At 33.9% G+C, this 26,217-nt stretch overlaps 3 protein-coding genes across 3 annotated transcripts; all 3 read right to left on the bottom strand.

The window, feature by feature from the left end:
- Positions 1-2,296: 2,296 nt before the first annotated feature.
- LOC110782645 (protein trichome birefringence-like 40) lies at positions 2,297-6,253 on the bottom strand. Its single transcript, XM_021986827.2, has 4 exons — positions 5,673-6,253; positions 5,181-5,355; positions 4,590-4,774; positions 2,297-2,937 (listed from the first exon to the last, which is right to left on the bottom strand). The coding sequence occupies exons 1-4, from the start codon at positions 6,092-6,094 to the stop codon at positions 2,427-2,429; spliced, it is 1,293 nt and encodes a 430-aa protein (XP_021842519.1). The 5' UTR covers positions 6,095-6,253; the 3' UTR covers positions 2,297-2,426.
- A 6,831-nt stretch (positions 6,254-13,084) lies between these two features.
- Positions 13,085-15,918, bottom strand: LOC110782593 (protein trichome birefringence-like 40). The gene is made up of 4 exons (XM_021986760.2): positions 15,027-15,918; positions 14,442-14,616; positions 14,139-14,323; positions 13,085-13,623 (listed from the first exon to the last, which is right to left on the bottom strand). The coding sequence occupies exons 1-4, from the start codon at positions 15,494-15,496 to the stop codon at positions 13,122-13,124; spliced, it is 1,332 nt and encodes a 443-aa protein (XP_021842452.2). The 5' UTR covers positions 15,497-15,918; the 3' UTR covers positions 13,085-13,121.
- A 267-nt stretch (positions 15,919-16,185) lies between these two features.
- On the bottom strand, positions 16,186-19,586 carry LOC110782592 (protein trichome birefringence-like 39). The gene is made up of 4 exons (XM_021986759.2): positions 19,137-19,586; positions 18,840-19,017; positions 18,452-18,639; positions 16,186-16,693 (listed from the first exon to the last, which is right to left on the bottom strand). The coding sequence occupies exons 1-4, from the start codon at positions 19,520-19,522 to the stop codon at positions 16,210-16,212; spliced, it is 1,236 nt and encodes a 411-aa protein (XP_021842451.1). The 5' UTR covers positions 19,523-19,586; the 3' UTR covers positions 16,186-16,209.
- Between the last annotated feature and the right edge of the window lie 6,631 nt (positions 19,587-26,217).

Genomic DNA, 26,217 nt, shown 5'->3' with positions numbered 1-26,217 from the left:
TATATTTATAAAGCATTTTATGATTTTTAGAATTTATTTCGCATTTAAATTTTATTTAAATGTATTTTAATTAATTAGAATATTTATTATTTTAATTAATTACGAAACGAATTTAATTTTCGAGTCGAAAACTTTAATGGGTCGCAAGTAATTTTAAAAGTTTGGGTTTTAAACGAAAAGTCCAACTCGTTTTATTAATCGAGCCCAATCAAAAGAATTTAATTCTAAGCTTAAGACTAGCCCAATCATTTAAATGCTAAACCCAATGTCAAATTTCCAAGCCTAGCCCACTAGGGATATGAGAGCCTATAATGATCCCCCTTATTTTTCATTAAGCCTTTCCTCTCTTGCTTGCCCCACACTCTTTCTCTCTCCTCTCTTGTCCGGCTCACCCGCACGCACAACACGAGCACTCGTCGTGCCTCGTGTGCTGCCGTGCCCTCGCTGCTCGCCCACACTCTCGCCCACTCTTTTGCTCGCGGCCCGCCCAGCCAGCACGCCTTGCTTCTGGTGCTGTGCTGTTGTTGTGTTACTGGAGCGCTGCTTCCCGCCCAGCCACACACGCCCTTCACTCTCTATCTCTCGCGCCCAGCACGTTGTGCCTTGCTCGTCGCCCCTCGTCCCGCACACCATGCCTGCTCGTCGCCCCTCTGCCGCGCGCGCACACACGATTACGTGTGTGTGTGTGTTGTTGTTTTGTTTCGTTCGTTCAATTCTTTCGCCCAATCACATTAATTTTTGGTTGTTCCGTGCTATAGGCCGGATTGGTATAATTCTCTTCTTCCTTACCTATTCTATTTCAATTCCGTATTTTAAATTATATTATTATTATTGTTTTGAATAATTAAAATGCTGGGAATCGGTTATGAACATCGTATTTGGAGGATTTATATGTTTTGATTCATGAGGCGTATTTTAATTATTAAAGCATGAATTTTCAGATTTGTTTATTTAATAAAGAATTGATTTTTGTGATGTTAAATTGGTTTTATTGAGAAATTCAAGTTAGGGTTTTAACCTAGACCTAATGAGTCAATTGATTAGCTATTCCTGTGTGTGAGAAAAACACTCGATTTGTAATAGGTGTTGCTCTTGACTTTGGTGACTTTGAAACTCCAGCTTGTACTGCTTCCAACTCAGGAACTCCAGTAGTTGTTCCAAGTGCATATCAGGAACTTCAGTAGTTGATCCATGTTCCCATCCCAATAGGAACTCAGGCACTTACCTGTCTAAATTCATTAGCAACCACAATCAGGAAGTTTGCAATGTGTGTGTCATGAACCAAAACCTAGGAACAACAAACAACTAACAACCAATTGCCAAACAGGGCCAATATACCCCCTCCATTATTTTTTTAGTTTAAAATTATTTTTCCACATTTTCCAATGCAATAGTTCAATCAATAATATCTTTAATTATGAATTTGTAAAAAATGTAAAAAGTTGATATTATAAATCTATACAATGGTACGATTATAATAAGACCCCCACATGACTATATTTCTTTTCGTAAGTTTAAAGCACAATTGATAGTGAAAGTAAATTATATGAATAGTGTAAAAAGTCAAAATGTGTCAACTAAAACAGAACAAAAATATATTTTACACCGGCCTCAATTAAAAAGTTTGTGATGGTTTTTTTTTGGGTTCTACTACGAGGAGTTCTCACCGCCTTCGACGAGTGGACTAATTTCCCGCGGGAGTTTGAATGAGTAACTCGATGGACATTATCCCTCCCGATTGAGATTTTTTTCATACCCAAGCTCGAACCCGAGATCTTATTTAAGGAGTAAGAGACATTGTGATTTGTACTTATTTTTATTTATCGGCATTTGGTAAGCTATTGGCTGAGCCATTGTATAATTTGTATAGTACTCGTGGGCCTTCGTGTTTATTGGGTTGTCCGCATTTTCCAAAATAATTGTGATGTCGATTTAGTTAGTACTTAGTAGTACTGTATGAAGGTCTAGATTTGGATTGGGTCTAACTCAAAACTTGAAATTTGAATTGGAAAATCCGGCATTAGGACGCTGTTGGATTTGGATTTGAAAATCGAGGACTCGAAGTTTGGACTAGAATATCCGGCATTATGACGCCGTTGGATTTGAATTTGAATTTGGAATTTGAGGTTTTGAAATGGAAAATCCGGCATTATAACGCCGTTAGCATGCGAGCTCGACATGAAGCCTGACCCACAACCATCTTTAATATATTGTTTGCGTCTTTAAATGTACAATCTAAAAGGATGATTCAAATTAATATTTGAATCAACTGTAGGAAGGTCTAGATTTGTATTAGTTGTGCACATCATCAATATTCTCATTTATCTTTGATTAACAAGAATAACATATAAATGAAATATAATCCTAGACATATTATCTCACGACAAAAATAAAAGATAAAAACCTATAACTCGAGGAACTAAGTTTTAAGAACTTGGCAAATTTACACGTTCCGAGATAATAGAAGCATACAACAACCTATTCCAAGTATCTGGCACTCCGGGGAGGCACCAATGACTACAATCAGCGTAATTCGATATTTTGTTGTCATAATCTTTGGCCACAATATTCTTCCAGTCTTTACTACGAAAAACTGATGGATGTGCATCAATTCTATACTCGGAAAGCTTGGTTATATTTAAGTAGTTTACTTGAGGTTTGCTCATTTTCGCGATTAGGCTCTCAATAGTGTTGAGCAACGACTTTGGGTAGACCGATACATATGATTCTTCCGGCATGATTTGTGTGACATTGTAGCACCATTCATTATATTGACGCATTTTGTGCTCGGCCGAAATGCTTCTAAAGAAGACGGTTGTTTTCTTAGGATCGACGTTTTTCTTGATCCATTTCGCCCATGTTTTCATTGCTCGTTTATATGCTACCTCTATTGGCATTTCCTCTGTCAATTCTTCCCCGTATTGGAACAAATCCCACCTACAAATTTAGAGACAATTGCAAATGAAATTAAGTAAAAGAAAAATATTTATGTGACAAGGAATCATATTCAATCATATTTGTGTACAAAGTTCTGCTTGTCTTTTGGTGTAATGAAAAAGTGTTGGAATCCTCTTTCCCAAACTCCCATACTTGTGTACTTTTCCATACACCACCTAACCTCATCGATTCAACTCATTAATTTGGTTTAACTTCTTCATTTACAAAGTTTTCCACTTTTTAAAAGTATATATAAGAGTATAGTAATTGAGTTTACTAACTTATTTTGACTTATTAAATACTCCTTATATAGTATAGAAAACAAAGATTTAAGCTACTATTAAAATAAGTTATGAAATACTAAGAATATGTTATTTTATAGTAAAAACAGATTCATAAGTCATTCACTCATATAATATGAACTCACACGAGTAAAAGAATAATACGGAGTAATACAATTTCAGACAAAATAACTTGAACTAAATCCCCTTATTATAACTCTTTTAGTGGTACGTAATAAATTAGGAGGATCGCTAAAAGCCGCCCCATATTACTCAAAACCGCCCCATTCATTTACCCATATACCCTCCTTTATTTACCCCCCTCATTCAACATTTAACATACTTATTTACCTTCACCCAAAATCTAACCACCACCGCTACCATCACGTCGTCGGCGACAAAATGGCAGAGTCTTCACAAGAGGGTTGTTTTTTGTCCGTAATTTTTTTTAGAAACTTATGCATTTTTAGCTTGTACCATGGTACAGACTTATGAATTTTAACCTTGTACCATGGTACGGACTTATGAGTTTTTAGCTTCGACCATGGTATTGACTTATGCAGTTTAAGTTTGTGCTATAGAAGGAGCTAAAAATTCATAAGCCTGTACCATGGTACAAGCTAAATATTAATAAGTCTATATTATTTATGTTTTTGATTTGTTGTTGCATTTGATTTAATATAATTGGAAAAAAAATATAGACTTATGAATTTTTATCTCCTTACATGGTACGGGCTTATGAATTTTATGCTCCTTCCATGAGACAAGCTTAAACTGCATAAGTCAATATCATGGTCGAAACCAAAAATTCATAAGTCTGTACCATGGTACAAGTTTAATATTCATAAGTCTGTACCATGGTACAATCTAGAAATGCATAAGTTTCTAAAAAAATCCGGACATAAAAAAAGACCTCTGGTGAAGACTCGGCCATTTTGTCACCCACGACGTGATGCTGGTGGCCGGAGGTGGTGGCCGGCGGTGATGGGAGAGAATTGAAAAGTAAGATTAAGTAAGAGTACTAATAAAAAATAAGGAAAAATAGTAGGCCAGTTATAAGTAATATGGGGCGATAAATAGTAGGCCCCTAAATGAATGGATGTGAATTTATTATAATTACATTGTGGACCCACAAGATGAATCCTTCTAGCCTTGTTTGAAGTAGGTAATACTTTAGTAAAGGAGGCGTAAAATAAGAGCAAGTGGACAAAAGTCAAAGGAAATATAAAGAAGTAATAAACACCCTCCTGGCTCCTGCCCGCCAATGACCTTATGGCCATATATTAAGGAACAAAAAATGATAGCCTGAATTATTAATTAAAATATTGACTGCGTATTTATTAAGATGCCCAGGCCATATGCTACACTTACGATTTAACTTTGCCAGCGTGATTCCACCAATGCCCGGAGTTGAATACCATAATGTCTGCCCCTCGCCAATCCTTTGAATTGGGTGATAGCTTGTCCAACACAAGAACTTTCTTTCCACTTTTATGATTTCTATCGTAATCAATTAGAAACGGACTCCAATGGAACTCCAGCGTAAAGTTATAATCCTGCATCACACAAAAATAAGTATGATAGAGTATAAAACTAATCTTGGGGCTTCAACCATTAGGTTAAGTTTTTGGTTGAGTTGGTCGTTTGACACGGTATCAGAGCCAACATGACGCAGAGGTCACGGGTTCAAATCTCATCCACCCCTCCTTTCAAAGTGGAATATTTCGCGCATATGTATGAAGAGGCCTATGCTGCATCCACACTTCAAGCCGAAAAGGCTTTCATGTGAGGGGGCATGATAGAGTATAAAACTAATCTTGGGGCTTCAACCATCAGCTTAAACTTTTGGTTGAGTTGATCCTTTGACAAAGTATATTATGGAAGTTAATATTTCAAAGTTTTGTAAGAACAAATTTGAAGAGTATAATAAAAAATGATAACAAGCTGACACTAGATATATACCTTTGCTTTAAAGATCTTGTAGATTGTTCTATCAGCATCGACCTCAACTCTAGAGGGAGAAATTGAAGTATATAGAAGGCAAGCAAGTGACTCCCACATGTTTCTATTAAGTGAATCCCCAACTATGATCACTCTCTTGTTTTTAAGCCTTTCCATCATGTCTATTCCATTAAACCTATAAATTAAGCGATCGAAATTAAGGTAACTATTATGTTCATGTACGTATATATGGAGTCCGGATCCTCTAGAGTTTTAATAAAATGTAGAGTTTTATCTAAACTCTACATTTTAAAATCAATGGCTTATATATATTGATCAGAAAAAATATGAAATTTTTTGAAAGGATAGTATATGAACCATTGATTTTTCATTCAATGGTTGATATGCTCAAACTCTACCTTGTAGAGTTATTTTAGAACTCTAGAGGATCCAAAACCGTATATATGAACAAGTGGCTAACATGTAACAAATATTAAGTTAAAATATACTTACAAGGGTATATCACAATCTCTAGCTTCCCAACTCAACTTCTCATATTGAAAATCGAGTCTCCCATTATTCTTACAGCTCATCTTCTCCTCCATGAAGGGACACGAGATTGAGTCGTAGCTAGGAACCACATCCGGCTTGTATATCCATCTACCATCAAACATATTACACGAATTGCTTTTCGTTTTGTTTACCAATATAACTTCGTATTTCTTGACATGTTCATCGACTACATTAAACTTTTTTATATCCTCCGTGGGATCCAACAACTTAAAAGGGGTGTATTGTAGCATGGCATTCCTAGCAGTTAAAAAACTTGTGTTTTGGTGATTTTTATCTAGGAAGAGGAGTAGGATGAAGCACCCGAGTACCGTACCGAGCGAGAAAACCTTCCATGTTTCGTTAATGGAAGATTTCAACTCCATCGATCATTTCCTAGCTGCTAGCTTGACAGAATTCATGTGTATGTATACATGTAAATTATTACAAAAAAACATGAATAAAAATGGGCAAGTTGATATATACAAACAGGATATCTAGTTGGCGCTTTACTTTGTAGTATTATAGAGATTATAAACGTATATGCAACAATGCATGTGTGGACTTGTGTTAATAAATACTTCCTCCGTTTCAAAAAGATCTTTACACTTACTATTTGCACGGACTCCGATGTAATGTTTGACCGTTAATATATCCAATTTTGTATGGAAAAAACTTTATAAAAAGTTAATATTCTCAAAATGAATAACGAGACCAATCTAACAAGATCTTACATGTAACATTTTGATCTATATAATAGTGAGAATTTACGGTCAAAGTTTTCATACTTTGGACACATTTTCCAAAGCGTAAAGAAATTTCTGAAACGGAGGTAGTAAGTAGTAACAATAATTAAGGTGGCTATATTTTGACGGGGTCATAATTAAAAGTGTACCTAATACTCCTTTTTTGATGGGGGGAAAGTGTACCTAATACCTAAACTAAAGCTGTCTTTCTTTTGGTTCTTTTGGGGTGTGGGATAGGGATTACATAGGCTATTTTAGGACTTATTGAAAATGGAATATTTTAGTATTTTTTTTAAAAAAATTATTAGTGACTATTCACAATTGGAGCTAAATAGATGTCCATAATGGCAAAATTTATTCTATATTTGATGTGACATGCTCATGCTAAAGGTGATAAAAATTAAAATCAAGCAAAAATAAAGGGGGTAAAAAAGTCGGTCAAAAAAATTACTTATATGAGTGATCAAGTGTTTCTAAATTTGGGTTGAATTTATGTTGAGAAAATTTCAAACCAATTTATTATACTCCCTCCGTCCCGAAATATTTGACATGTTTTTCTTATCGGGCCGTCCCTTAATACTTGACCTATTTCTAAAAATGGAAATATTCTAACAATATTATATTATTTCTCACTCCACCCCTATTAACCCAGCTACCCCCTACTCCATACAAAAAATAATTAAAAATTCAACCCCTACTCTCCCCCAACCCCACCTCTTAACCCACCTCCCACTAACTACATTAAAATAATACCCCACTATCAACTATTACCTATTAAATTAAATAAGTCAATTCAAGCTCCTTAAACTCTATGCCGGTCAAACCGGGTCGAGTATTCCGGGACGGAGGGAGTAACCCTTATCACGATCCAAATATCCAATAATTAGATTTGTTAACTAACCTTAGTTACACATTTAATTGTGACTCACAGTAAGTAGTGATCGTAATAGTGAGATTATAACCTTGGTAAGGTATTGTTGTCTATCGTTGAGTCGTTTTAGAAGAGTGGTCATGAGAGAATGATATACTTCTTTCGTATTTATTTAAGAGATACACTTGATCGGACACGGGTATTAAGAAGAAAAATCGAATAAAATAAAATAATAAAGCAAATGGAGTTGGGTAGATATTTTAATAAGTAAATAAGTGAGAACCATGTCATTTTGGGTAGTGGAAGGCGAGGTGGGTTTCTGAAATTATTTGTTTAATATGATGGTGGTTCATAGGGTAAATTAGATGTATTATATATTTAATTAGATGATGGAGTTGATAAATTAAGAAATATAACAAGTGTATCTCTTAAATAAATACGGTCGAAAAAGACAAGTGTATCCCTTAAATAAATACGGAGGGAGTATGTACATTGTTAACCTTATCGATGAAATTGGAAATTCTCTTGCTAGAAATGACTAGGATTATGTTTATATCACACACCTAGACTTATATAAGAAGTACCATGAGGACGGTTTAGGGGATATTGATCATAGGATATATATACCAATTTAGTTAAATTACTAAAAAGTGTTGGAATCAAATAGGGTTAGACTAACTCGACGTAAATGAGCACATATTGTTTGGTGAGACAAATACCATAAAGTTACATGTGAGTCATTTCATCTTCCTAATTATACTACCTCCGTTCCTAAAAGTTCTTTACGCTTTCCGTTTTAGTCCGTTCCTGAAAGTTCTTTACACTTCTACTTTATTCCATTTTTACTCTTATTTGGCCCACCATAACTTACCCACTCACAATACTTTAATATTAGTTTCCACTCACTCACATTGGTGGACAATTTATAGCCACTCATTTTCCATTTGTTACCCCGCCATCACATGTTCACCAAAATTCCTTAATTACCGTGCAAATAGTAACCGTAAAGATCATTTAGGAACGGAGGTAGTATGATTTATAAAAAAAAACATGTGAGTTAATTGCATAATTACATCTATTAGTAATTAGGAATACGGAAGCGGAGTACATGTATATTGTGATTTGTGATGCTTTTATAATCACACAATTGTTTCGAAACAAGTTTATACGAAGGTTTCTAAAAAAAGAAAGGCAGCGGTGGGCGTTGAAATGATGACAGAAGACTGAGGATCCTGCCGCCGTGGCGGAGTCACGGGAGCTTTAGGGGGGTCCTTGACCCCACTTAGAACAATTTTTTTTTCAATTTTCATTAATTTTTTTCTAAAAGTACATAGTTTTAGTTAAAGTTTCATCAACTTTTAACTAGTGACCCTGCTACCTAAAATTTATGAATCCGCTACTGCCTACCGCGGTACAGCGGACTCCGAGGAACGATGTTTACGGGCAAGTTGAGAATATATAAAACAAGTTTAACACATGACATTAACAATGAGTCTTCCATTTTATTATATTTAAATATTTGATTTAATACTTCTGGTTTCTGGATTAGAGGAACCGAGCTGGCATCCAATGGAGTAACGTGACATGATCCTTCCTTTCCCGCATTCATATTTTATCATATAAAATTCATTTTATTTCTTAATTTACTTTTACATAATAATTAGTCCCTCTGTTTCTATGTAAGTGTCAAAACTTTTCAAAAATAGTGTTTTCTTATAAGTGTTCACTTTTTTATTTTTGGACTTCACTTTTTCATACACTTTTCTCACTTTTCCATACACTTTTCACAATTTTTCATACACTTTTTCATATACTTTTCTCAATTTTTCATACACTTTTCTCAATTTTTCACTTTCCCATACACTTTTCTCACTTTTCCTTACTAAGTGTCCTATTTCTATTTTTAGACATATATTTTCCTCACTTTTCCATACAATTCTCTCACTTTTCCACAAATTATGATTGTTTTTTGGACAAATTGTTTTTTACCACCTAAAAGTATCGAAAAAATATTTTTTACACTCTAAAAAATACCCTTGTATTTTACCACCCCAATCAGAGAGGGGTTTTGTTCAGTCTTGTTACCTACCTCTTCTCACTTAATCTCTTGGTTGTGTGTGTCTCTTATGGTTTTTGTAGACATGCTCTCATTTTTCAGATGTAGACTCGCTTCTGAGTTGTACGTGTTGGTCTGTAGTTCTACACTTCAGTTCAAGATTTGTTTACGGGGTGCTTTAGCTTCAAGTGCATCTTTGAAGTGTTTAAGACCAAAATTGACTTGTTGACTTTGTTTAGCACGTAGGTTTTAGGATCATGATTGTTAGGCCTAGCCAGGTGCAGTCCTTTTCTAGCTTTTGTTATACCTTTTTACTAGTCTTCAAAGGTTCGTGTTGTCTCAATTACTGCTCTTTTCTGCAGTTCAGAACTTACCGGCCTGTCATTTATGATATGAACGTGTTAGGCTTGTGAGAGATTAGTGGGTGCATACGTCGAGTCAGCAAAAAACACGGGGAGGACGAAGGAAAGATCAACTTGCTAGAATACACGGAAAGGTTGATCGAGTTCAAGCTGGCCTTAATTGTTAGCCATGAAGAAGGCCAGCCAGAGCATATTCGGAGATATATGTTGATATTACGTGGAAGGCAAGCTTTGAACGACCTTCTTATGAGAATAGAACGTGAAAGACAAAGGGAGCCTCAAGTACTATTAGAGCATCGGGTTGTTTCAGATTTTCCTCATTGTAATAGCATTCAGGTTAGTTGCCTTATCTTTTGTTATTTATTGAAAGGAATTTCTAATTGTTTATTTGTTACTGAGTAAACAAAATTGCGGATGAGTGGAGGATGCTGGAAAAAGTTTTTCCAGGTCCTACATCTTGAATATGGACTCGTATTAGGATTATGTCAGTTATCATATGTTGGAGATAATTTTTTTGTGTGATTAATCCATGTTCGGAATTGTCCCTTAAACCTGCAAATATGTTCAGAGAAATGTTGTTGGTAATTGGTATCTTGCAGTAGCAACAATATTTGTTGTTGCACTTTCTCTTAGTCTGTACTTGGAGTAGCTATTGATCTGTCTGTTTTCATATCTTCTCCGGAATACAATGTTGTTTCTCCTCTTGTTGTTGAGTTGTTTGCTTTGAGGGAAGGAATGTCTATTGCTAAGAAGTTTAACATCCCCTATCTGGAGGTTGAAATGGATGCCAAATCTCTTATGATTATGCTGGATACTGCTGGTAGTAATCCACATCACGAGCTTGCTGCTTCCATCAATGATATTGCGTATTTGATCAACGACAAAGACTAGATTGAGGTGGTGTTGCATATTCCTAGAGAGCGCAACTTGGTAGCTCATCAGTTAGCTGGTCATGCACTAGCTATGGCAGTTGGATGCACTAGCTATGGCAGTTGGACACAGGCAACACTTCACTGTTCCAGATTGCGCAAGACTTGCTTATACATCTGATATGGAGCATATGGGTTCTAGCTCGAACTAACCTTCTCTTCTTTAACATAGATTATCTTTTGTGTAACTGATTTTGCTGTTCTAGGGGTCCAAGGGTGGTCTTTTGCTGTATTATAATCCCCCTTGCTGGTTTAATGCTCTACTCGACCATTGTGTATTTTGCAACTGAAGCTTTGATGGCTCCTACTACTGTAACAAACTCCTAATTTTATTCTAATACAAGTCTCCTTTTGTGTGTTAAAAAATAATAGTTTTTCATTATTGCAAAAAGTTTAATTTTTTTACCGTTGGGATGGCATTTTACAATGGTTTTTTTGGTCGTTATTATTGCTTAATTGGTCATCGTGAATAAGTATTTAACGATGAAATATCATGTTGTCGTTATTTTTTAACAACGAAATAATAATTCATCGTTAACTTTTAACGATGAAACAATAGTTTGTCGTTAACTTTTAACGATGAAATCCTAAATTCGTCGGTTAATCATGGGTTAAAAAAACAAATAAAGAAGGAAAAAGAAACATAAGAGTCAACGCAGAAACCTAAAACATTGTCTTCCTTTCTTCGTCCTTTCTTCTTCCTCTGTATTTAAAAACCTAAACAAAACTATACACAATCTACACTTAACTATGAAATTCTAACTTGGTTTTAGATTGTTAATTAGGTTTTACAATTTGTAACTTGGATTCAGATTGTTAATTAGGTTTTACAATTTGTCTCTCTGTTTGAACCTGATAAATTATTGAATTGTGATTTTATATATAGTTGCCAATTTGTCTATCTGTTTAAGCCTTGATATGCTGGGGGTACTTCTCGGTCTTAGTGTTGATTGACATTTTGTAAGATGATCTGTGTTAGAATTGCTTGATTTTCTGCTTTACTTTAAGCACCGTGTTCTGATTTATTGGAGAAGGGCTAGCTCATGTGTCACCCCAAAATAAAATTGTGTAGGATTGGTTGTAATTCTTTATGATGATATGAAATCAAGTTGGTGGTTGGCTGCACAAGAATTTTTCTTCTTGATTTTCTATTTCTGTGGCAGATTGCAAGGTCTTCTTTTAGTTCTATAAGTTTGTCCAAAGTACAAACTCCAAATCACCTTAATTATACTCTCTGAAAACAAGAGTAAATCTTGTAGAATAATCAGCAGCAAAATACTTGCAATCCGACAACTCCTTCACAATTACGGAGTATGTATGTCCATACATGATATGATTTACTTTTTCACATTTGATATGCGATCGAATTTATTTTGTCGGGCCGGTTCATAACTTCTGTTTTTTGTACTTAATTGTTTATTTTTCACCCAATTAACCACAATTAAATAATTAATGGAATAAGGCCCTATTTTTTTTGGCTTAATTTCAGTTTCAGGACTTATTTGGCAGTTCAGTTCAGTTCAGGAGCATTCAGTTCAGTTCAATTCAGTTCAGGATCGGAGCATTCAGTTCAGTTCAATTCAGGAGCAATAAGTTAAGTTCAGTTTAATTCAATTCAATTTAACTTAATAATAATAATAATAATAATAATAATATTATTATTATTATTAATATTACTTATATTATTATTTATATAATTGTATTACTTATTACTTATTATTTATATTTATATTATTATATTATTATATTACTTATTATTTATATTTATATTATTATATTACTTATTATTATTATTATTATTATTATTATTATTATTTATAACTAATTATTTATTAATAATTAATATAATTTATTATTATTTTTATTAATTAGTTGCGAATTATTAGTTATTAATTGTTTAGTTATTAGTCATTAACTATGAATTATTATTATTATTATTAACATTTATCATTTATTGTAATTATTTAGTAATCAATTACAGATTATTATTATTATTATTTATTACATAGTTATTTAGTTATTAATTAATCATTATTCTTTAGTTATTAGTTAACATTTTTTTTATTATTATTTATTATTATTTATTTCGGTAATATATTATGTTAAGTTCAGTTCAGTTCAGTTCAGGAGCATTCAGTTCAGTTCAGTTCAGCTCTAAAGAACAGTGGTAATAAGAAAGTCAATACAGTATACCATTGGCAATATAATTATATAATTAAAAATAAGTATACCATTGGCAGAAGCTAGAAGTACAAGGGTACGAATGAGAATTTCCCGCCAAATTATTTCAAATTTCAATCCGGTAAAATTGAACATTGTACACACTTCCAACCGCTAATATCCTACACTTGGTAACCACAAACTTGTTAAAAGCTGTGACAAAAACATAGAGAGTAAACAAAACAAAAGAAGTAGGAAGTATTAACTATACTCAAGATAATTTGAAGAACTAACTAAGCATATTAGAGTTATCCAAGAACAGTGACACATACAATAATCTATTCCAAGTATCTGGCAATCCAGGGAGACACCAATGACTACAATCAGCATAACCCAAAACATTTTCGATCTTTTGCGTTATATTTTTCCAATCCATGCTCCTATATACTGATGGATGTGCATCGATTCGATACTCAGAGAGCTTAGTGATGTTCAAATAGTTCACTTTTGGTTTACTAATCGCATTAACTGTGCTCTCAATAATGTCCACTAGTGACTTGGGGTAAACCGATACATAAGACTCGTCCGCCATTGGTTTTGTTACATTGTAGCACCATTGATCATTGTGTCGAGTTTTGTGCTCGGCTGAAATACTCCTGAAGTATACTGTTGTTTTTTCTTTATCAACGTTGTTTTCCATCCATGTTGCCCATGTTCTCATGGCCCGTTCATAGGCTAGCTCCATTGGCATTTCCTCCATTAACTCACCTTTGTACTCGAACAAATCCCACCTGCAGCATTATAAACCAAAAATTACAATTAAGTCATTTTTGCAACCAAATATGGACATGAGCCGGGTTCACCTATCTCCATGTACAACATTTTATTTCCGTTTGGTAGGGCGTAAAACGTTTTCATGGAAAATGATTTTTCCCTTTTTAATCATTTTACGTTGTTTGGTTGGGTAAGGGATGTAAAACAATTTTCCATTACTCTCTCAAAGATGGAAAACTCTTTTCCATTTGAAAGGGAGGGAAACCACTTTTCCTTCTTTCCTCCTTACCTCCCTCTCCTTTGTTCCCCTCAATCTTCACCATTTTCTCCCATTTTCCTTTAAGTTACAAAACAAAGGAAAACTAGTTTGGAATTGTGTTTTCCCTTGAAAACCATTTTCAATGGAAAATCGTTTTACAATGAAAATGTTTTACGCCTTACCAAACGGAGCCCTAAACATGGCACTGGGCTGGGCTGGGGGTAGCCCGTCCCAGCCTAGAATGCCGGATTTGAATTAGATTTGGATACTTACGACTTTAATTTGCCGGTATGAGACCACCAGTGGCCGGAGTTGAACACCATAATATCGGCACCCTTCAACTGGTGAAAATTGGGTGAAACCTTATCAAGCACAACAACATCTTTTCCACTTTTATGGTTTGTATCAAAATCAACTAGAAATGGGGTCCAATAAAACTCAAATGTGAAATTATAATCCTGCATTGGAAAAGAGAAAAGTAATAAGATGTAACAAAAAAAGAAGCAGCTGGAGCATTTCCCATTCCCAATAAAGAGGAAATAATTAGTGAATTAATTTTAATTTAATGTTACTTACCTTTGCTTTAAGAAGTTTATAAACTATCTTTTGGGCATGTACTTCAAATCCAGAGGATGGGATTGAAGTATAGAGAAGGCAAGCAAGTGACTCCCACATGTTTCTGTTGAGTGAATCACCTGCTATTACCATTCTTTTATTTCTCACCCTTTCCAGCATGTCTGTTCCATTGAATCTACACCATTTTACTTAGTTAACACACAAATACTCAATCAACTTTTATTGTATGATTAATCTACCTAATTAAGTATTATATGTGTAAATATTAAGCAGCAATATACTCCCTCTGTATTTATTTAAGAGATACACTTGTCTTTTCCGGCCGTATTTATTTAAGAGATACACTTGCCATTTTTAGTAACTTATCAACCCCACCATCTAATTAAATAATATATCTACACCCCACTCCCACCCCCCACTCCCAAAAATGACATGGTCCCCTCCCCACTTATTTTTCTTATCAAAATATCAACTCAACTCCACTTATTTTATTACTTTATTTCATTCAATTCTTTTTCTTAATACGCTTGCCCGACCAAGTGTATCTCTTAAATAAATACGGAGGGAGTATATAGATGGACTCACAATGGTATACGACAATCTGTAGGTTCCCATCTCCATTTCTCATACTCAAAATCTGGTCTTCCGTTCATCCGGCAGCTCATCTTCTCCTCCAAGAACGGACATTTGATAGAATCATAACTAGGAGTTTCTTCAGAACTGTAAACCCATCGCCCATCAAACATGTTGCATTTCTTTTCCCTTTTGTTTTTCTGTAGCTCCATATCTTTCATGGCCAAACTTGGAGGAGAAATACTAGTATTTGAAGCCTCCAATAAGGGACTAACGGTCAAATTTGATGAATCAAATAATTTGAAAGGAGCAAATTGTAGCATAGCATTTCTAGCAGCCAAAAGACTTGTGTTTTCGTGCCTTTTGTCAAAGATAAGGAGGAGGACAAGGCAACCAACAAAGCTTCCTACTGAGAAAACCTTCCATGTTTCATTCATGGAGGATTTCAATTCCATTTTTGGTGTTTGGTTTGTTTTGTACATTGATTCACTATTTCATACATAGGACTTGGGAGATGGGAGATGGGAGATGGGAGTATCAGAGTATGTATGTGCACTATTTAATATAAAATGATAAAGGATTTGTCTTTTTGTTTAGAATACCCATTAAAATGTGATTAAGCATATGCGTATACATGTGTGGACCATGTTTAAATTATTATTACTGGAGTACTCTTTATGCACCATAAAAACTAATAATTACAATTAGCACTTACTAATCTTCTTTTTTATATCGAATATATAATTAAGTATTGCAGTCTACCTAATACAGTTATATAATTAACCTGTCTTCTTTGAACTGGAATAGCATTAGCCATTTAGCAAGGGTCATTATAGGTTGTCTTAGGACCTACTAATACCCTACCGTGTAATTTACAACTAAGCAAACCGCCATCTGAGATAGCGGTTTTGTTTTAAAGCAAACCGCTATCTCAGATAGCGGTTTAAAACATTGAACCGCCATCTGAGATGGCGGTTTGCTTTAAAACGAAACCGCTATCTCATAAAAAAAAATACTTTTCTTTCTCCCTTGCTTACGTGGACGGTATGGTGGGAAATAACTTAGAAAGTAGCGTATTTAGGGAATTATTGGATATTTATGCAATATTGAAGGAAATCGCTCAAAAAAATAAAATATTAACAAAAAAATTTACCAGTAATAGCTAAACATATCTCTCTAAAAGCAAAACGTTTGATTATGGATTAAAGAAAAGAGAAACATACAATAATCTATTCCAAGTATCGGGAACTCCAGGAAGGCACCAATGACTACAATCAGCATGAGCGGGTAAAATATCCGCATATACTTTTGTAAGGTTTCTCCAATCTTTATACCTGTACATTGATGGATGTGCATCTATTCTATACTCGGACAATTTTGTAATGTTCAAGTACCTTACTTGTGATTTGCTCATCTCTTTGACCATCTTCTCTATAATTTGGACCAGTGATTCTGGGTAATACGATACATAAGACTCATCCTTTATAGGTTGAGTTTTATTATAGCACCATTGTTTCGATGATTTATGTTCTGTTGATATACTCCTGAAAAATACACTTGTTTTCTTTGGATCCACGTTTTCTTCGATCCATTTTCGCCATGTTTTCATGCCTTGTTCATATGCTAACTCTACTTCCATATCTTCTATCAGTTTTCCTTCGTATTCAAGGAAGTCATACCTGAAAAAATTGTATCCACATATGATGTTATGCTATCTATTTGATCTTCTGATTGTCCCGGAATATAGCTATATGTAGTACTTCCTCCGATTTTTAATAGTCGCAATGTTTGTGATTTCTACACTATTCTCATATTATACTTTGATCATTGTTGATGATTTTATACGTAAGGTAAAATATAGTCATGTGAGATCTTGTTAGATTCGTCTTAATGTGTATTTTCAAAATATTAACTTTTTATAATTTTTGCTTAAAAAGAATTAAAGATATTAATAATCAAAGTTGTACATTGGTATGCGTGAAAATGACAAACGTTGCGAGTTAAAATGAACGGAGGAAGTATCATTTTATTAGCTTTGACCATATATATGGAGACGAATCCAACATTATCATATCTCGATTATATGATACTCCCTCCGTCCCGGAATACTCGCAACGCTTTGACTGAACACGCTTGCCAATATTGCACAACTTTGACCATCAATATCTTCAATTATATATTATAAAAACTTATAAAATATTAATATTTTGAAAATATATATTAAGATGAAGCCAACAATATATTATATGTAAACTTTTATTTTCATATACTATAAATAAAATAGGGTCAAAGTGAATTATGTGAATAGTGCAAAAAGTCAAACCGTTGCGAGTATTTCGGGACGGATGGAGTATTATTTTGGCAAATTTGCTAAAAAGGACTTTTTATAACACAAATTTTGCGAGAAGGGACCTTATATAATTTTTTTTGTGAAATTACACCTTAATGTAAATTTTTTTTTGTGAGAAAGGACCTTATATAATTTATTTTTTTGTGAAATCATACCTTAATGTAATATTTTTTGCGAGAAACAACCAAATGTAAGTTTCCGACATTGACTGGGCTTTTTCGCCCATTGACTTGCACGTGAGAAGCATGTGTGGCTTTATTTTGCTAACCACACCCAATTTTCCTCCAAAATTCTAAGTTTTAAAACCCAAAGTTGAAAAAAAAACCGAAATAAAATAAAGTTTGAAAATTCAAGACTCGGGAAAATCAGTGTCTTTAGCCAACTTAAGCCACAAGTGCTGCTCACGTGCAAGTGAATGGCCGGAAAAAACTCAATCAATACCGAAAACTTCCCTTAGGTCCTTTCTCGCAAATTTTTTTACATTAAGGTGCGTTTTCACAAAAAAAATTATATAAGACCCTTTCTTGCAAAATTTGAGTTATAAAATGTCATTTTTAACAAATTTGCCTATTACTTTTTACCCTACTTATAAATCAATTTATGTCAAACGCACGTCCATCACGTAACAACGCTAGATTAGAAATTTACAGGCCGTATACCAATCGACAATGTTTGATTTACATGAGACATGGAAACGTTGACATTTTTTAAGTAAGTAGAATACATTGAAAGTTATAAACTTGTATCCAGATTCACAGAGATAATTAATTACTTAATACTCCGTACTACGTAACGTAGTAAGAAAACTTTAATTACATACTACCTCCGTTTCAGAAAGTTCTTTACGCTTTGGAAAATGTGTCCAAAGTATAAAAACTTTGACCGTAAATTCTCACCATTATATACACCAAAACGTTACATGTAAGATCTTGTTAGATTGGTCTCGGAATGTATTTTCAGAATGTCAAATTTTTATAATTTTTTCACATACGAAATTTGATATATTAGTAGTTAAATATTGCATTGGAGTTCGTGCAAATAATAACTGTAAAGATCTTTTTGAAACGGAGATAGTACTCGTACGTACCTTTTATATTTTCCCGTTTGAGCCCACCAATGGCCTGAGTTGAATATCATAATATCAGCCCCTGACCAACGTTCGAAATTAGGTGAAAGCTTGTCAAGAACAAGCACCTTTTTGCCGGTTTCCTTATGGTTTAGGTTAAACTCAACTAGAAATGGACTCCAATAAAATTCAAGCGTGAAGTTATAATCCTACAATACAAAAGAGTAATATATTAATTAACATGAACTAATAGTCACGTTAATAATGTAATTATTCAAATTAACCAGTATTGATCTAGGTAGTAAACCATGGAAGTACGTATGAGTACACTAGCTGTGTTATAACGGGTGCAAAAAGATTAAATTAACGTAATTAAAGAACGCAGAGATTTAACGTGACAATGTGTTACCTTTGCTTTCAATGTGATGACCGGGACACTACTCTCGTCATAAACAATAGCTCTAGATGAAGGAATGGAGGAGTAGAGTATGCAAGCAAGAGACTCCCACATGTTTCTGTTTAATGAGTCTCCTACTAAGATCACCCTCTTGTTTCTTAACTTTTCTGCCATGTATGTCCCATTAATCCTAGTAATCAAAAAATTAAGACATAAACATCTCATATATATATATATATATATATGCATGTTTGTTGTAAAGTAATATAATTATAAGAGTTAATAATCTAATTAAGTTTACATACTTACACCGGTATCTCACAATCTGTAGCCTCCCATATCCATCTTTCATATGCGAGATCTGGCCTTCCATTCTTTTTGCAACTCATTTTCTCTTCAACAAATGGACATTTTAGTGGATCATAACTCGGATTTCCATCCGGTTTATAAACCCATTTTCCATCAAAAATATTGCATTTCTTCTTTTTGTTTGTCGGTTTTTCGCTTAAATTAGGGTGTTCTGGTTCAATGGTGCTAATGCTTAAACTTGAAGGGTCTATAAGGTTTCTAATAGCTAAAAGGTTAATATTGTGGTTTGTTTGTTGCAAAAAAAGGAGCAAAACAAGCCATCCAAATAAGCTTCCAAGAGCAAAGAGTTTCCATGTGTCAGTCATGGAAGACTTCAGCTGCTCCATCAAGAGTCAAGACAGATCACACGCTATTGTTTCTAATGGGAATTAAGGTCAACGGGGGTGTAGGTCGACCTACATAACAGATTTATATGGAATAGTAAATGTACTTCCTCCGTCCCTTAATACTCGCACCGATTTGACCGGTGCGGAGTTTAAGACATTTGAATTGACTTATTAATTTAATGGGTGTTTGTTGATATTATGTTATTTTTTTAATCCCAAATTCTTATATGAGACTGTCCTCACCATCAACTGATGGTGAGACCAGTTCACACTTGCGAATTTAGGTATGTTACTTCTATAGTTTAGACATATAGTAGTGGGTAGATAACCCACTACTAATAGAACATTAAAAAACAATTAATAAAGCTGATGTGGATTCCACTACCACACTCTCTATTAGTGGTGGGTAGTTTACCCGGTGGGTAGATAAAGTTTTTTCCGGAAATAGGTAAGAGGTGGGGAGTGGGGGGTGTGGATTTTTAAATGATTTTTTGTAGGGTAGGGGTGTAGATGGGGTAGTAGGTAAGTGAGAAATAATATAATATTGGTAAAATTTTCCATTTATAAAAGCGGTGCAAGTATTAAGGGACGATCCGAAAAGGAAAGCGGTGCGAGTATTAAGGGACGGATCGGAGGGAGTAATTTTTAATACGGAGTAGTAGTACTACGTATTGTTGTTTATGACGAGAGCAGCGTCCTAGTAAATCTACCTAGTTTTTAATAGCTCTACCAGTTGTACTACGGAGTACCTTTGTTTCTACACCTTTTTAACATTTATCGAGTACTATTTGTCCAAATATTAAGACAAATTTAATTTATGTGGTAAGTGAGTGTAAAAAAATGTTTGACAAAGTAAGAGAAAAGAATGTTAATTGGTGAATGGGAAAAAAGTGGACAAAAAACTGCAACAGAAAATTAAAATGTGTAAATATTTTGATGTAAAAGGGGTAATATAGTAAAAAGTGTATACTAAAAATAAATTAAAACAAACTTAGTAAGAATTTTAAGAAACCCACTATTAAATTTCCAATAATAGGAATTGGGTTTTGGCAATCAATAAAAGGGAAAAGAGTTGGGTTCACTTATAATCTCAACAAAGGTTCAACACTTAATTATTATTATTATTATTTTGATATCAACACTTAAATTAATTGGTACTATCTAGAGTAACTCTTCACACTTATAAGAGTATCTCTAATGGTTACATATAGGGACAGACTTACAATTTTCGTAAACTTTAGCTACATATGAGCGCGAAATTACATAGGTTAAGCAAATTAGTTATATAAAACTATTTAGCTTGGGAAAAAAGAACGGAAAAAATAAGTGTTTATTTGGTAAATATGTGAATTGAATAATAAAAATAAAATTAAAAAATGGTTTTAAAAATTCAAGCAACTTGCTAACTGTTGGAGCAAAACATACATTAAAAAGTAGTAGTTTGAAAATCTGATGTGCCAAATGAAAGCAATATATCAATTTGCTTACCATTAAAGATATGATAAGTTGATATTTTCTCTTTACTTTCTTCAATGCATGGGGGATAACTCACAGGTCGTTAATATTTTTAACATAGACTAAAACAGAAATTTTTAAAGTATGCGTCAACATCTAATTATTATGATTAATTTGAAGCCTATGACAAAATTAATTTGAAGCCTATGACTGCTACGTATTACCTACGTTTTAAAATAATATTTACAATTGGTCTTTTTATCTGCTTTATGATGATTTTTTATATTTTGCTTTATTTTATTTATGAACATGAAAATTTTATACCTTACCTTTATTTTTCCATAATGACTCATTATAATTAATTAGTTAATTAGCTCATGCTCATGCTCATGCTCATGCTCATGCTCATGCTCATGCTCATGCTCATGGGTGGCCTTGGATTTTATTATTCTTGATCTCTTAATTATATCCAAATTAGATCACAAGTTGACATCTAATTCGGTCCGCTTTCCTAGTTGCTACGTACAGGCTGTTGTTTACAAATATACAAATTAAGGACAACTATCTATGCATAATCCAAGATTAATTAAGATCTTACTCATATGATATAATCCTAAAAATAAATCAAATTTGTCGGTTTGAAATATATCTTTCCACACCACCCACCTTCACAATCAAATCTGAAGAACACATCTCTTGCTTAATCTAATAATCTCTAAATTTTATTATACTTTTTCAAATATAATTTATTTAACTTATATCAGTGATGCAAATTCAATAATATTATTCATATTGTCGAGGAATTAATTATAACTCAGATCTCATTACGACCGTCGATTTAGAATTAAATGAAGGTTCGCCCGCATCCGTTGGAAGAGGGGATCAAGCGATCAAGTTAACTGTGCACATACGCACATGTATTCCGTAATCGGCAATTTTTGTGTAAGACCGTCTTACCAAAAAGACCACTTTAATTGCTTAACTAATTGGTTCCATTGTTTAACTAATTAGTTTCAATACTTAACTATGTTAGTTTCAGTATTTAACTAATTAGTTCTAGTGTTTAACTATATAATTAGTTTCAGTGCTTAACTAATTGATTTCAATGCTTAACTAATTGGTTTCATTGCTCAACTTATATGACACTAAGGTGGTCTTTCGTATAAGACCGCCTTATATAAAAGATTGTTATTCCGTAATACATTAATTTACTGGATTTTCCGTACATTATAATTTATAACTATGTCCTTTTCTGAAGTTAACGGGTTAATTTATACTATGCTTCGTTGATCTTGATCTTTGATATCGTAATACAATTAATTAAGTAATTATGCAACTTGCGTCTTCTAAACAGTATTAATTAATAATTAATGCAAGTTGCGTCTTCTCCAAGTAAAAATAATACAAGTTGAGTCAAGTATTACGGAGTAGTAGCTATCAACTTATTAAACTTATTACTATTACGTCAGCTTCTGTAAGGTAATTAACTACGAAGAATGCTGAGATTTACAATCACATGTTTATTAATTATGACTAGTGATGCTCGCTCCGTTCTATAATTTTGTCCATTTATGGACTGCCGAGTTTAGGAAATAAGGCCAGGGTGTTAATGACAATCAATTTTATTTTTTGGGTGTTAAATGAACCATGTACATACAAGGGAAAACAAATTTGTAATGGGGATTGAAGTTCATACATTCATACTTACACAAATATTATAATTTATCTAATTTAGTAAATACGTAGTATTGATCAATGTTTGCCCACCCCAATTTTTTTTACTTATCGAAATGTAATTTATCATCCATTTCTAGTTAGTAAAGCAATATGGATTGTATATATATATACAAAAGGTCTTGGGCGTACTAGGTGCACAATAAATTTATGTACACCAAGATAACTTTTACCCATTTTTTTTGTAACTTTAACCTAGTTTTGATTAACTTTTATATTAGTAAAAAAAACGTTGATAGATAAACATTTTAAAGAGTTAAATGATTAATTTTATACATTATTAGTGATTTTGAAGAAATAAGTTTTATTAAAATGAAAAAATTTATCACTAAAAAATGGATAACTTTTACATATATAAGCTTAACTTTTAAACATTTTGAGTTAACTTTTACTATGGTGTACAATATTTATTGTACAACCCTTATAAATAAGAATTTGTGATATATACATCAATTGTAGATTATAATCAGAAATCGAACTTCAAGATTTAAAAAAAAATGACATAGGATAAAAAGAACAAAAGAAAACAAAAACTTAACCAGTAGGCCCAACAACAACTGGTGAAACGAAGCATATTCCATCCCTAGCTGCCTTCTTGGACAGATTGTGCGCTGACTGAATCTGGTCTCGATGCACTTTGTTGATGATGCAATTTATAAATTCTTTTCCAATATCCCAAATGGCCTCCATTGTCCATGTAAGCTGAACATTTGGCTTGACCTGTCTCTGCAGATAAGAAACCAAAGTGCTTGAATCCGAAAAAACTACAATGTCATCATATGAAGAGTTCTTAGCCCATCGTAACGCTCGCAAACAAGCCATTGCCTCGACATGGAGAGCCGAATGCCCTAAACCGTAATCACAACCCCGTGAAATTCAGCATCATTCTGTTGTTGAAGGATCCAACCCATTCCAGCTCTTAAAGACCCTTTATTCCATGCCCCATCTATAAGAACTACCCTAGTTGACATAGGTAAGATTTCTAACCCGATGTTTGCAAAGAAAAAATCGGGTGGAAAGATAGGCATCTGCTCTGGAGGATGAAGGAAACCTAGATTTACATCTTCTTTCTTGAACACTTTGTGCTGCGTCATAGCTAGCTGAAGTTGAATCTGAATCGCAGTTACATCCCTAATTTGTGAACGGAAAACCCTTGAATTCCGAGTTACCCAAATAACCCACAATATAGCAATAAAAGAGACTATCATGTTACTGAACTTGCCATCCAAGCTAATAAAAAGCTGGATATAGTTGAGAATCCAATCTTGTATAGAAAGATTCTCATTAAAGTTTGAGAATATGCCAAGCATACTACTCCTCCACACAACTTTACCCAGATTACAATGGCGGAAAATGTGTTGTGCGTCTTCGCAATGCTCCCCACAAATATCACAAGTGTTATCCAAAATAACTCCCCGACGTTCTAAGGATGTTTTAACTGGAATTCCGTCAAACATCAGCTTACAAATAAACAATTTCCATTTTGGAAGGATTTTAATTGCCTGGAGTAACTTAAAGAATGGAATAAACCTATTGCAACGTAGATTATTAAAAAGTGGTTGATTTATATCCATTTCCTGAAGAAAAGAATAACTAGTTTTGATCATAAAATTACCAGTGGTATGTTGTTCCTAGTATAAGAAATCCGGTGAAGAACTAGAAGGCAACTCGACAGAAAGAATGTCATTTGCATCCTTATGTTCAAAAGAATGTCTAACACGAGAAGCATTCCATTGAAGACCTGGATTCTGAATAAAATGACTAACTTTCCATAAACGTGCATCTGACAAACGTGTATGAGAAGCAAACACGGGAACCCTACCGTAAACCCATTTTCCCTTCAAAGCAATAACACTGCTCCCATTCCCAATCTTCAACGCACACCCCTGCAGTAAAACATTTTCTGCTCGACGAAGACCTCTCATTCCCCACGAAATACGACCTCGACAAATATTGGGAGATCCAGTTGATAAAGAAAAATTCGCCTTCGCAGCATACACTCTTGAAATTAAAAGTTGTGGATTTTTATGCATCCTCCATACTTGCTTCATCAAATATGCCTTATTGAGCGACGATAGTCGCCTAATTCCCATCCCACAAGGTAAATGTAAAATATCCTTGCGAACCCAATACATACCCTTTTGACCTTGTTTAGCCCATAAGAAAGCCACAATCATTGCATCAATCTTATTTGAAACCGAACCTGGAATTTCCAAACTCATCATTACATGAGACACCGTAGCAACGAGAACGGAATTAATAAGAACAAGTTTGATACTCTTTAATGGAATTATGTTGATGAGATATGTAGCAACAAGGATACACTCACTGCAGTATTTGTCAGGTAGATTAGATTGAAAAGAAAGAGCTCTAACTGTCTCAAGAAGATGCTTGTTTTTCCTTTTAACAACACCATTTTGCTGAGGTGTATAACTGCAGCTTTTCTTGTTTAGAATTCCTTTAGAAAGAAATAATTTCTTTATTCCTCCTTCTGTCAAACCAAGAGCATTGTCTGATCTAACATGCTTAACTGTTAGAGCAAACTGGTTTTCAACATAAATGAGAAATTGAGTCATAATCTTCAATGAATCTGTTTTATTTCTCATGAGGTGAGTCCAAGTCATTCTTGTGTAATCATCAACAATTGTGAGAAACTAATTACACTTGGAAGAATCTAGGATAGAGTAGGGTCCCCATACATCAATATGTAGTAGTTCAAAAGGCCTAGTTGTCTTGATACTACTAGTAGAAAAAGGAAACCTAGTCTTCTTAGCTAAGGGACAAATCTGACAAAAGGACCCAGCTAATTAAGCAACCTGGAACATCAAAACCTTGTAGGTTCTTTATTTTGCCAAATGACATGTGACCTAATCTAAGATGCCAGAGTTTGGCTTCTTGGACAGAAATTGATCCATCAGTAGAAAGAGAATATTTATTCATGTTAAATGCCAACAATTCTTCACTCAAACTGTACAAACCCTTCTCCAACTTACCAAGTAGAGTATGCTTGTTCTTGGAAAGGTCCTGAAGAAAACATTCACCATTTGTAAATGAGATAGAATAGCGAGCACAGCATAGTTTGGACATAGAGATCAAATTGAATTGAAATTCTGGAACATGTAGCACATCTTTAAGTGTAATATCTCCACCTAAATGAATGATACCTTTGTATTTTACAGATAATTCTGATCCATCCGGAATAGTAATGGTGTGTTGATTATCACTCACAGTTTCAAAGATACTAAATAATGATCAATCTGAACACATATGGTCAATGGCACCACTATCTAGGATCCATTTTCTTTTAAAACTGGAAAATAGTCAAAAAGTACCTTTGCGTTGAGAGGTTGTTGCTAATCCAAGTGAGTGAGAGCCAGCATTCTCAACTTGATTAGCAACCTGGTTATTATTCAGATATTGCATCAGGTGACTGCATTTCTCCTCAGTGAAGGTGGCATGAACCACTCCTGGCTCTCCTTCATTGTGTGTCTCTTTAAAAGAATGTT

This window comes from Spinacia oleracea, chromosome 4 (assembly GCF_020520425.1).
Source record: "Spinacia oleracea cultivar Varoflay chromosome 4, BTI_SOV_V1, whole genome shotgun sequence".
NCBI classification, from domain to species: domain Eukaryota; kingdom Viridiplantae; phylum Streptophyta; class Magnoliopsida; order Caryophyllales; family Amaranthaceae; genus Spinacia; species Spinacia oleracea.
This window is presented reverse-complemented; position numbering and strand designations above follow the sequence as displayed.